We start from the raw sequence: 12,003 nt of genomic DNA, 5'->3' as shown, positions 1-12,003 counted from the left end.
TCAAAGTATGTGCATGACCTGAATATGTATTATTTTATTATAAAATGTTACCTTTTAAAACTTTGGTTTCTAAAAATTTTTTTTTAATTTAAAATTATTTTTAGGAAGATCCATTTAATGTACACTCAAGTTCACTAACAGATGCAGTTGCAGATACAAACTTGGATTTTTTCCAGACCGATCCTTTTGTTGGCAGTAAGTACTCTTTTTTTATATCAAAGATTTAGCCCAAAAAAGGGCTTTTTAATGTATAAACTGTGTAAGAATCAGGGCATCAGTTTTGAGAGCCAAGTTGTCACAGTAAAAGTAGAAATGAGAGTGAGAGTTTATATGTTTAGATTTGCTAGTATTTATCTTCCACAGGCAACTAAATCCTGGGACTAAGCCTTTGATTATGCCCTAGGGTACCCACCTTAAGAGTATGTTTCTTCAGATAGGGACCAAAGAAAAGAGATGTTATAGACCAGTAGAGGAGATTGTGTACTTTTGTACTCTTAAGTCAACCAGCAATTATTTACTAAAAATGCCAAACTGTTTTTAAAACAGTGGAAATTGTAGCAGCATTAGAAGTCTGATCCCTCCCTTTAAGGTGCCTACCTTAAGTCTTATTGAAAAAACAAAGTTTGATAAGTTAAAATGTCTCATGTCAGTATAAAATATGTTAAATATTGCTTGTATCAAAGCTTTTTTGCATTTTTATTTTATTTCCAGAATTACCCTGTGAAACTCCTTGGTCATTTGATGACAGTTTTAAAGATGGGAAACTAAGGCACACAGGCGAAATAACTTGCTCAGGGTTTTGGCAGACATGAATCCAGATATTAGAACTCTTTTCTTTTTAAACGGCTTTATTGAGATATGTAAAGTGTTGAAAGATATAGAAATTATACATTTAAAGTGTACAATTTAATGGTTTTTAGTATAGTCCCAGTTTTATAGTCATCACCACAATCTAATTTTGGAACATTTTTCATCACTTCATAAAGAAACTTCATACCTAATAGCAGTCAAGTCTCAGCCTCCAGCCCTACGCATTCACTAATCTACTTTCTGTCTCAGTAGATTTCCCTATTTGTGGAATTATACAATATGTGTCCTTTTATGTATGCCTTCTTCACTTAACATAATACCTTCAAGGTTCACTCATGTTGTAGTATGTTTCAATACTTCATTCCTTTTTATTGACAAATAATATTTCATTGGATGGGTATATCACATTTTACTTATTCATTGGTCAATGGACATTTGGGTTATTGCCTCTTAGGAATAATACTGCTATGAACATTTGTGTACAAGTTTTTGTGTGTGTACATATGTTTTTATATCTCCTGGGTATATATCAGGTCATATGGTAACTATGTTTAATTGGTACCTCTATGTTTAATCATTTGAGGAACTGTCAGACTATTTTTGAAAGAGGCTGCACCATTTTACATTCCTACTACCATTATATGTGGGTTGCAATTTGTCTATATCCTTGCCAACACCTTGTTAATTAACTAACCTTTTAATTATAGTCATACTAGTGGGTATGATGAATGGTATCTCATTGTGAGTTTGATTTGTGTTTTTCTAGTGAGTAATGTTGAACATCTTTCTATATGCTTATTGGCCATTTATATACCTTCTTTGGACAAATGCTTATTCACATCATTTTGCCCATTTTTTAAATTGGGTTATCTTTTTATTGTTGGATTAGAAAAGTTCTTTACATATTCTGAATAGAATTCCCTTGTCAAATATATATGATTTACAAATATTTTCTTACATTCTGTGTTATCTTTTCATGTTCTTGATGGTGTGCAATTAAACACAAAAGATTTTAATTTTGGTGAAGTCTAACTTGTCTGTTTTTTTCTTCTGTCACTTGTGCTTTTGGTGTCATATCTAAGAAACCATTATCTAATCCAAAGTCACAAAGATGTACTCCTATGTTTTCTTTCTCTAAGAGTTGTTTTCTCATTCTGTCACCCCAGGTAGAGTGCAGTAGTGTTATCATAGCTCACTGCAGCCTCAAACTCCTGGGCTCAAATGATCCTTCTGCTTCAGCCTGCTGAGTAGCTAAGACTACAGATGCCTGCCACCATGCCTGGCTAATTTTTTCTATTTTTGATAGCTTTTGCTCCGGCTAGTCTTGAACTCCTGACTTCAAGCAATCCTCCCACCTCAGCCTCCCAAAGTGCTAGGATTACAGGCATGAGCCACCACGCCCAGTCCCTCTAATTAAGAGTTTTATAGTTTAGCTATTACATTTAGATCTTTGATTCATTTTGAGTCCATTTTTGTATATGGTGTGAGATAGTGGGTCAAACTTCGTTCTTTTGTGTGTGGATATCCAGTTATCTTAACACCATTTTTTTGAAAGATTGCTCTTTCTCCATCATGTATTCTTGGTACTCTTGTCAAAAATCAAACGACCATTAATGTGAGGATTTATTTCTGGACTCTTTTTTTTTTTGAGACAAAGTCTCACTTTGTTGCCCAGGCTAGAGTGAGTGCCGTGGCATCAGCCTAGCTCACAGCAACCTCAATCTCCTGGGCTCAGGCGATCCTATTGCCTCAGCCTCCCGAGTAGCTGGGACTACAGGCATGCGCCACCATGCCTGGCTAATTTTTTTGTATGTATATTTTTAGTTGGTCAATTAATTTCTTTCTATTTTTAGTAGAGAGGGGTCTCACTCAGGCTGGTTTCAAACTCTTGACCTTGAGTGATCTGCCTGCCTCGGCTTCACAAAGTGCTAGGATTACAGGAGTGAGCCACCAGGCCCGGCCTGGACTCTTAAATTCTATAAAATGTTTTGTTTTGCTTTGGCAAAGCTCAACATCTTCATTTCTGAATGGATGTTGATAATACTCTCCCAGCATTCCTGTGAAGAGTAGAGGTTTTGTTAGTAAAATTTTTGCTGTCATATTTGTCTACTCCTCTGTCTATAACCTCAACTTGTGAGCAAGGTAAGTATAGTTGGCTCTACTTCAGATTTGCTTCTTTAGCCTGGCGCAGTGGCTCATACCTGTAATCCCACCTCTTTGGGGAGACCAAAGGTGGGTGGATCACTTGAGCTCAGGAATTCAAGATTTCAGTGTGCTATGATTTACAGCCTGGGTGACACAGCAAGACTCCCTGAAATAACCAAATTTGCCTCTTTTGTGAGGTCTGTTGAGTTCTGCCTATACCCTTTGTTATTATTTTATATCCTTTGAGGTGGAGTTATTGATTTGTGTTAAGATACTGTGCTTTTGTTTTAAAGTTACTCTTCAAGTAATAATGTCACAACAATAAAGGTTGTTATTTTGATTTCTGCTTATTTATTTTATCACAGGTGATCCTTTCAAGGATGATCCTTTTGGGAAAATTGGTCAGTATATTGTTGAGTTCCATCTTAGCTTTAATTCAATTCTGCTTAATTATAAGCTTATGTTGTATTTATTTATTTATTTTTAATTTTTTTTATTTGATAAATTTTTTAAATTATCTTTCGTTTTCTTTTTTCAAGTCTTTAGAAAAATCTTAGGATAAATAATGTTGTATTTAGAAATGAGAGGTTACAAGTTGGGTAGTAACAGTTAGAGGAAATGGACTTTCTTTTTATTTAGTTTTGAAACTGATCTGAAACACCAGTAAGATGATATATGTGCCTGGCATTTTCAGAAAGAGAGTGGTATATTCTTGTGAATTTGCTTAATAAACTGTTAGCTTTTTAAAAAATGATGTTAGTGTTTTCGACTTTGGTGCTTTCGATAACATTTATTTTGATTTCTCCTTATTAACTAAAAGTTATGTGTGCATAATGACCTACACTATTATGTAGTTTAATACGTAATTTTGTTTTCCTAAAATTACAGCCCATTCATGTGAATAGGGGAAAAGGAAACCTCTGGAAGAATTACTGAATGTCAGACTTTTAAAGATATTTTGAGAGTTTTTATTAGAATAAAGCAAATCTTGTTTATCATTTAGTTTTGCTTCCCAAACCTGTTCTAAACTATTGGCTATTTGCCCTGAGCTCAGAGAGTATACATTTAGATGTTTTTGTTGTTTTATTTAATTACGATAGCATAAAATAAAGGGGTATAAAATTAAATTCCTTGCAGTTATATGCTACTTTAAAAATAAGTGTATTAGGTGAAAGGCTCTGTATCTTTTGTCAAAATCACAAAGGAATCTGTGAAACAAGTACCTAACTTAGATTCTGCACGAGTTCAAAATGTCTTTTAAGGCAATGATTATGCCTTCAGGTGATGGGAAATTTAGTGCAAGGATTTTGTTAATCGCTTATATTTGTGCTTTATTTTCTTAGATCCATTTGGTGGTGATCCTTTCAAAGGTTCAGATCCATTTGCATCTGACTGTTTCTTCAAGCAGTCTTCCACTGATCCTTTTGCCACTTCAAGCACTGACCCTTTCAGTGCAGCCAACAATAGCAGTAATACATCGGTAAGTGGGAGGATTAAAAACTGTTAAGTGGTTAATGTGTCCTAAGTAAGTTTCTTGAAATACAGTGATAAAAGAATCCTCATTTAGATTGCTTCCAGTGAGCCATATAAGAATTTCAGTCTCATACCAACTCATCTAGTTTTTGGTTCAGACTGGCATTTCATAGTTTGATCATTCACTGGAATTAACTACGGTGTCCATAAGTGAAGTCCATTCTTCAAGGGAACAAATCTTATCCTGTTGAGAATATTTAAAATGATCAGAAATCCATAAGCTAGTAAAGTTTTTCTGAAATGTTTGGTGTCTTATTAAAATAGTGAAAATTACTTTAAAAGGAACAGCAGTGATGTTTTAGAAGATAAAATCAGTCTACGGCCATACCACCCTGAACGCGCCCGATCTCGTCTGATCTCAGAAGCTAAGCAGGGTCGGGCCTGGTTAGTACTTGGATGGGAGAAGATAAAATCATTGTATGTTATTTCATAGACACATCTGTAAAATTAATCTTATGAAGTACAAATTCCCACTAAATGTCAGGCTCTCTTGAGAATGGTACAGACCTACAACGACAATCACTATTTAATAACCACACACTGTGATCCAGGTACTTCTAAATGTTTTACATTCATTGTTTGTAATCTTCATATCAACCATATAAAGGTGTTGATACCCCTTATTTCAAAAATAAAGGACATTGAGACTCAGAAAAATTAACTTACATGCTCAAGTTCATACAACTAAGTGCTTTCTCATCTGGAGGCTTTTAAAAAAACCTTTATATTATGGATATTTTAAAATACTCAAAATAGAGTAATATCATGAAATATTTTAACAAGCCTCTGTGTAGCCATCATCCAATTTCAATAATTAGGAATGGTTTTGGAGGGTTTTTTGTATTTTTTTTAAATTTATATTTGTTGACTTAGTTTTTGAGGCGGCAGTTTTATGTCTGTAAGTAAACTGGACTCACAAAGGGGCAATTGGTTGATAGGCATTTGAAGCAAAAAAATTTTTCTTATAATACTTTAGATTATGAATATTTCCTTAAAAGAGTAATTGATTCTTTTAAAGATTTTGGCATTTTTGAATTGTTTCCTTTCTCTATTCAGTAAAGAGCCACTTGGCTAACAGTTGGTATTTTCCATCGATATAAAATTGGATAAATACCTCTGTAACTGAGCATTTGTTGTTTCCACAGGCTACTAGATACTCTGTTTTCCTATAACACTGAGTTGCAGTGTAGACCCATTTGCCAAATCTTCTGAAATTGCTGCAACCTGAATTCTTCTCCTCACCTCTCATTCTCTAATCCTATCATTTAAAGAGCAAAAAGCCAAATCATCTGTTCCCAATTTAAAAATAAACATGTTCCTTCTGTTCCTCTCCCCTGTGAGGTTTTTCTGCCATTTGTTCTACTTTTTGTTTTTTCTCTCCAAATTTCAAAAGGAACATTGCCCTTGTTGGCAGCTTATAATTTCACCATTAAGAATGAAACAAAACCTAAATTGGAAATATGATAAGAGCTGTAGTTGATCTAATCTCTTTTATGTACCAGGGATAGTTCTAAGCTCTTTCTATACATTGTCTCATTTAATTTCCACAATAATCCTATGAGATTGTTATTCTCAAATAAAGTAAATGATGCTTAGAGAGGTTAGTTGGTATTAGGTCATTAAATCTGAAGTGTCAGGCCGGGCGCTGTGGCTCACGCCTGTAATCCTAGCTCTTGGGAGGCCGAGGCGGGCGGATTGCTCAAGGTCAGGAGTTCAAAACCAGCCTGAGCAAGAGCGAGACCCCGTCTCTACTATAAACAGAAAGAAATTAATTGGCCAACTGATATATATATATAAAAAATTAGCTGGGCATAGTGGCACATGCCTGTAGTCCCAGCTACTCGGGAGGCTGAGGCAGGAGGATCACTCGAGCCCAGGAGTTTGAGGTTGCTGTGAGCTAGGCTGACGCCACAGCACTCACTCTAGCCTGGACAACAAAGTGAGACTCTGTCTCAAAAAAAAAAAAAAAAAATCTGAAGTGTCCAATTTTTTTTTTTTTTTTTTTTTTTTTGAGAAAGAGTCTCGCTTTGTTGTCCAGGCTAGAGTGAGTGCCGTGGCGTCAGCCTAGCTCACAGCAACCTCAAACTCCTGGGCTCAAGCGATCCTCCTGCCTTAGCCTCCCGAGTAGCTGGGACTACGGGCATGCACCACCATGCCCGGCTAATTTTTTATATATATATCAGTTGGCCAATTAATTTTTTTCTATTTATAGTAGAGACGGAGTCTCGCTCTTGCTCAGCCTGGTTTTGAACTCCTGACCTTGAGCAATCCGCCCACCTCAGCCTCCCAGAAAGCTAGGATTATAGGCGTGAGCCACCGCACCCGGCCTGAAGTGTCCAATTTTGAACCAAAAGTATAATTTATTATATCTCAAATAAGAAGCAGTACAAATAACCAAAGTATGTGCCTAAACTATCGACATAGTTTTGCCATCTTAATAGTAGCTTGCTTATGCCAGCAATGAAGATACCTGGAGAGCGGATGGTGATGAAATCATGAAAGGCGTTTTCCACAGCTTGTTGAGAATTGAATGTTTTTCCTTACAAGAAGTGGTCCAAAGTCTGGAAGAAGTGGTAGTCAATTGGTGCAAGGTCTGGTGAATACAGTGGATGACAAGAGAGTTTCCAAGTCCAGCTTCTGTAGTAACAGTCTTGGCTGCTTAGTCACAAGCATCCTCATCATTTCATCCATTTGGTTGCAGTAGACATCTGCTGTAATGCATTGATCAGGTTTCATGAAGCTGTAGTGGATAATACCAGCGTTTCATGAAGCTGTAGTGGATAATACCAGCGCTGGACCACCAGATAGACATTATTAGCTTTTCTTGATGAATATTCGGTTTTGTACTGTGTTTCAGCACTTAATCTTTATCCAGCCATTGTGCTGAATGCTTGCAGTTGTCAAAAAGAATCCATTTTTTATCAGACGTAACAATGTAGTATAAAAATGGTTCACCTTTATGTCATGACAGCAAAGGCAAGCTTTTTTTTTTTTTTTTTTTTTTTTTTTTTTTTTGAGACAGAGTCTCGCTTTGTTGTCCAGGCTAGAGTGAGTGCCGTGGCGTCAGCCTAGCTCACAGCAACCTCAAACTCCTGGGCTCGAGTGATCCTTCTGCCTCAGCCTCCCGAGTAGCTGGGACTACAGGCATGCGCCACCATGCCCGGCTAATTTTTTATATATATATATATCAGTTGGCCAATTAATTTCTTTCTATTTATAGTAGAGACGGGGTCTCGCTCTTGCTCAGGCTGGTTTTGAACTCCTGACCTTGAGCAATCCGCCCGCCTCGGCCTCCCAAGAGCTAGGATTACAGGCGTGAGCCACAGCGCCCGGCCAAAAGGCAAGCTTTGAGACAATTTCTCCTCTGAAGCTTATTTAATGTAAAACCCATCTATCCAGCTTCTTTACCTTGTCTGTTTCAAATGGTCCAATATTGTTGGAATAGTAATGCCAAACCTTGCTGCTAATTCACACGTAGGTTGAGATGGACTTGCTTCCGCTATAGTTTTCAGCTCATCATTATCCACCTTGGTCTCAGGTCACCCATGTGGTTCATTTTCTATATAAAAATCACCAGAATGGAACTTCTCAAACCATCAGTGTACTGTGTGTTCATTAACCACATCATTCCCAAACACTTTATTGATATTTCTAGCTGTCTTCACTATATTGGTTCCACAGTGGAACTCATATTCAAAAATAACATGAATGTTTTACTTGTCCATGATTTCACAAAAATTGCTCTAAAGAAAAAATGTGAAAGGTAATCACAGGCCAAAACGTGTGTTTGAAAGAATGAGGATGTACCTTCACAATAAAAAATAAAACAAAGAAGCGTCAAAGTGAAATGTCAGAGATATCAACTGTCAAACTTTGTCCTTACGGAAATTGAACATTCCATACTTAAGAACCTAGTTCTTTGGGGAAAATGTCTTTAACTTTTTCCCATTAAGTATGATGTTGGCTATGGGTTTGTCCTATATGGCCTTTATTATTTTAAGATATATTCCTTCAATGCCTAATTCACTGAAAATTTTTATCATGAAGGGATGCTGAAATTTATCAAATGCTTTCTCTTCATCTATTGATATGATCATATGGTTTTTGTCCTTAATTCTGTGATGTATTAATAATACATTCATAGATTTGCATATGTTATACCATCCTTGCATCCCTGGTATAAAAACCCACTTGTTGGTACGGTGGCTCACGCTTGTAATCCTAGCACTCTGGGAGGACGAGGTGGGAGGATTGCTTGAGCTCAGGAGTTTGAGACCAGCCTGAGCAAGAGTGAGACCCCATCTCTACCATAAATAGAAAGAAATAGCCAAACAACTAAAAACAGAAAGAAAAAAAAATTAGCCAGGCATGGTGGTGCATGTCTGTAGTCCCAGCTACCCGGGAGGCTAAAGCAGTAGGATCGCTTGAGCCCAGGAGTTTGAGGTTGCTGTGAGCTAGGCTGATGCCATGGCACTCTAGCCCAGGCAATAAAACAAGACTCTGTCTCAAAAAAAAAAAACTAAACACTTGTTCATGGTGTAATATCTTTTTAATGTGCTATAGGATTCTATTTGCTAGTATTTTGTTGAGGATATTTTGTCTGTGTTCATCAGGTATATTAGTCTGTAGCTTTCTTTTTTTGTTGAGGCCTTTTCTGGTTTTGGTATGGATAATACTAGCCTTAAAGAATGAGTTGGAGAGAATTCCCCCTTCCTCTTTTTATTTTTTATTTTTTAAGAACTGTTGCAGGAGGATTGGTATTAGTTCTTCTTTGTATGTTTGGTAAATTTTGGCTGTCAATCTAAATGATTGTGAACTTTTTGGGGGAAGATTTTTTGCTGAATCAATCTTGCTACTCATTATTGGTCCACTCAGGTGTTGTATTTCTTCCTGGTTCAGTCTTGGGAGGTTGTATATTTCTAGAAATGTATCCATTTCTTTTTAGGTTTTCTAGTTTGTGAGTGTATAGTTGTTTCTAATAGCCTCTGATGATTTTTTATATTTCTGTCGTATCAGTTGTAATATTTCCTTTTTTCATTTCTGATTGTGTTTATTTGGATCTTCTCTATTCTTTTCTTTTTTTTTTTTTTTTTTTTTTTTTTTTGAGACAGAGTCTCACTTTTTTGTCCAGGCTAGAGTGAGTGCCGTGGCGTCAGCCTAGCTCACAGCAACCTCAAACTCCTAGGCTCGAGCGATCCTTCTGCCTCAGCCTCCCGAGTAGCTGGGACTACAGGCATGAGCCACCATGCCCGGCTAATTTTTTATATATATATCAGTTGGCCAATTAATTTCTTTCTATTTATAGTAGAGACGGGGTCTCGCTCTTGCTCAGGCTGGTTTTGAACTCCTGACCTTGAGCAATCCGCCCGCCTCGGCCTCCCAAGAGCTAGGATTACAGGCGTGAGCCACCTCGCCCGGCCTATTTTCTTGATCAATAGCTAGTGGTTTATCAATTTTGTGTATCTTTTCAAAGAACCAACTTCCTTTCATTGTTCTTTTGTATTATTTTTTTGGTCTCTGTTTCATTTAGTTCTGATCTTTGTTATTTCTTTTCTTCTGCTAACTTTGGGTTTGGTTTATCCTTGTTTCTCTAGTTCCTTGAGGTATGATGTTAAGTTGTTAATTTCTGATCTTTCAACATTTTTTCTCTCTTAGAGACAAGGTCTCATTTTCTTGCCCAGGCTGGAATGTAGCTGCACAATCATAGATCACTACAGCCTCACACTTGTGTGCTCAATCCTACTACCTCAGCCTCCCAGATAGCTAGAACTACAGGTGTGCACCGCCATACCCAGCTAATTTTTCAAAATTTTTTTAGTAGAGATTGGGTCTCACTGTGTTTCAAGGCTGACCTGTAACTCCTGACCTCAAGCAGTACTCTTGTCTCAGCCTCTTAATTCAGTGCTCAGCTGGGATGACAGGTATGAGCCACACACAACGCTGATCTTTCTACTCTTTTTTTAAAATTTTTTTCTTTATTAATTTATTAAAATAGTTTTATTTCTATTATTTTGGCCAAACGAAAGGAGATCTTTTTTTTTTTAAAACCAACATGGCCTGGGATAAACTTTCTACTCTTTCATGTAGACATTTAATGCTATAAACTTCCCTCCTACCACTGCTTTTGCTGTATCTCACAGGTTTTTTTTTTTTTTTTTTTTTTTTTTTTTGAGACAGAGTCTCGCTTTGTTGCCCAGGCTAGAGTGAGTGCCATGGCGTCCTAGCTCACAGCAACCTCAAACTCCTGGGCTCGAGTGATCCTTCTGCCTCAGCCTCCCGGGTAGCTGGGACTACAGGCATGCGCCACCATGCCCGGCTAATTTTTTTATATATATATCAGTTGGCCAATTAATTTCTTTCTATTTATAGTAGAGACGGGGTCTCGCTCAGGCTGGTTTTGAACTCCTGACCTTGAGCAATCCTCCCGCCTCGGCCTCCCAAGAGCTAGGATTACAGGCGTGAGCCACAGCGCCCGGCCTCTCACAGGTTTTGATATGTTGTATTTTCATTTTCATTCATTTCAAAAATATTTTAAATTTCCTTATTTCTTCATTGATCCAGTGATCATTCAGGACCATGTTGTTTAATTTCCATGTATTAATATTTACATAGTTTCTTTTCATATTGATTGCTAGCATTATTTCACTGTGATCTGAGAAGATACTTGATATGATTTTGATTTTTTAAAATTTGTTAAGACTTATTTCATGGCCTAAAGTGTTCTATCTTGAAGAATGTTACATATGCTGGTGAAAAGAATATTTATTCTGTACTTGTTAGGTAGAATATTCTGTAAATGTCTGTTAAGTCCATTTGTCTAATGTCCAGTTAGACTAGTTAGTCTAACCCTAACCCAATGTTTCTTAGTAGATTTTCTGTCTCAATGATCTATCTAGTGCTGTGAGTGGGGTGTTGAAGTACCCCACTATTGCAGTCTGTCTCTTTCTTTAGGTCTAGTAATATTTGTTTTGTGAATCTGGGGGAAAAAAAATATATATATATGATATATATATATAATATATATCATATATATAATATAATATATAATTATATATATATATTTTTTAGGATTGTTATATTCTCTTGCTGAATTGATGTTCTTATCATTATAATGACCTTCTTTGTCTTATTTTACTGTTTTTTACTTATAAAGTGTGTTTTATCTACTCCTGCTCACCTTTGATTTCTATTTGTGTGGAATATCTTTTTCTGCTCCTTTACTCTTAGTTTATATATGTCTTTACAGGTACGGTGAATTTCTTGTAAGCAGCATATAGTCAATCATGTTTTTCTTATCCATTCTGCTAGCCTGTATCTTTTAAATAGAGCATTTAACCCATTTACATTCAAGGTTAATATTGATATGTGAGGCTTTCTTCCTCTCATGTTGTTAATTGTTTTCTAGGTGTTTATAAATTCTTTCTTTGTCTCTTCTTGTCTTTGTGGTTTGATGAAAACCACTTTGTGGTTTTACTATTTGATTCTTTTCTTTGTGTGGTTGTTTTTTTTTTTTTG

General features: G+C 36.4%; 1 protein-coding gene and 1 long non-coding RNA gene across 9 annotated transcripts in view; both read left to right on the top strand.

Annotated features, from left to right (window-relative positions):
* EPS15 (epidermal growth factor receptor pathway substrate 15) overlaps positions 1 to 12,003 on the top strand; it is a 151,979-nt gene that overhangs the window by 109,376 nt on the left and 30,600 nt on the right. For all 8 annotated transcript variants that reach the window (XR_012915165.1, XM_012776183.3, XM_075998282.1 and 5 more), the window contains 3 exons: positions 105 to 195; positions 3,321 to 3,356; positions 4,299 to 4,435. Coding sequence is in view for 7 of the 8 variants with exons in the window: in XM_012776183.3 (XP_012631637.1) it covers positions 105 to 195; positions 3,321 to 3,356; positions 4,299 to 4,435 (264 nt within the window). In the remaining variant the exon portion in view is untranslated. The remainder of the gene's footprint in view (positions 1 to 104; positions 196 to 3,320; positions 3,357 to 4,298; positions 4,436 to 12,003) is intronic.
* LOC142864860 (uncharacterized) lies at positions 7,255 to 11,987 on the top strand. Its single transcript, XR_012915170.1, has 3 exons — positions 7,255 to 7,464; positions 7,829 to 10,628; positions 10,975 to 11,987. It is a non-coding gene; the product is annotated as an uncharacterized LOC142864860 (long non-coding RNA).

Source organism: Microcebus murinus, chromosome 2 (genome assembly GCF_040939455.1).
Source record: "Microcebus murinus isolate Inina chromosome 2, M.murinus_Inina_mat1.0, whole genome shotgun sequence".
Lineage (NCBI taxonomy): Eukaryota > Metazoa > Chordata > Mammalia > Primates > Cheirogaleidae > Microcebus > Microcebus murinus.
The sequence above is the reverse complement of the archived record's forward strand: the minus strand, read 5'-3'. Positions and strand labels throughout refer to the sequence as shown.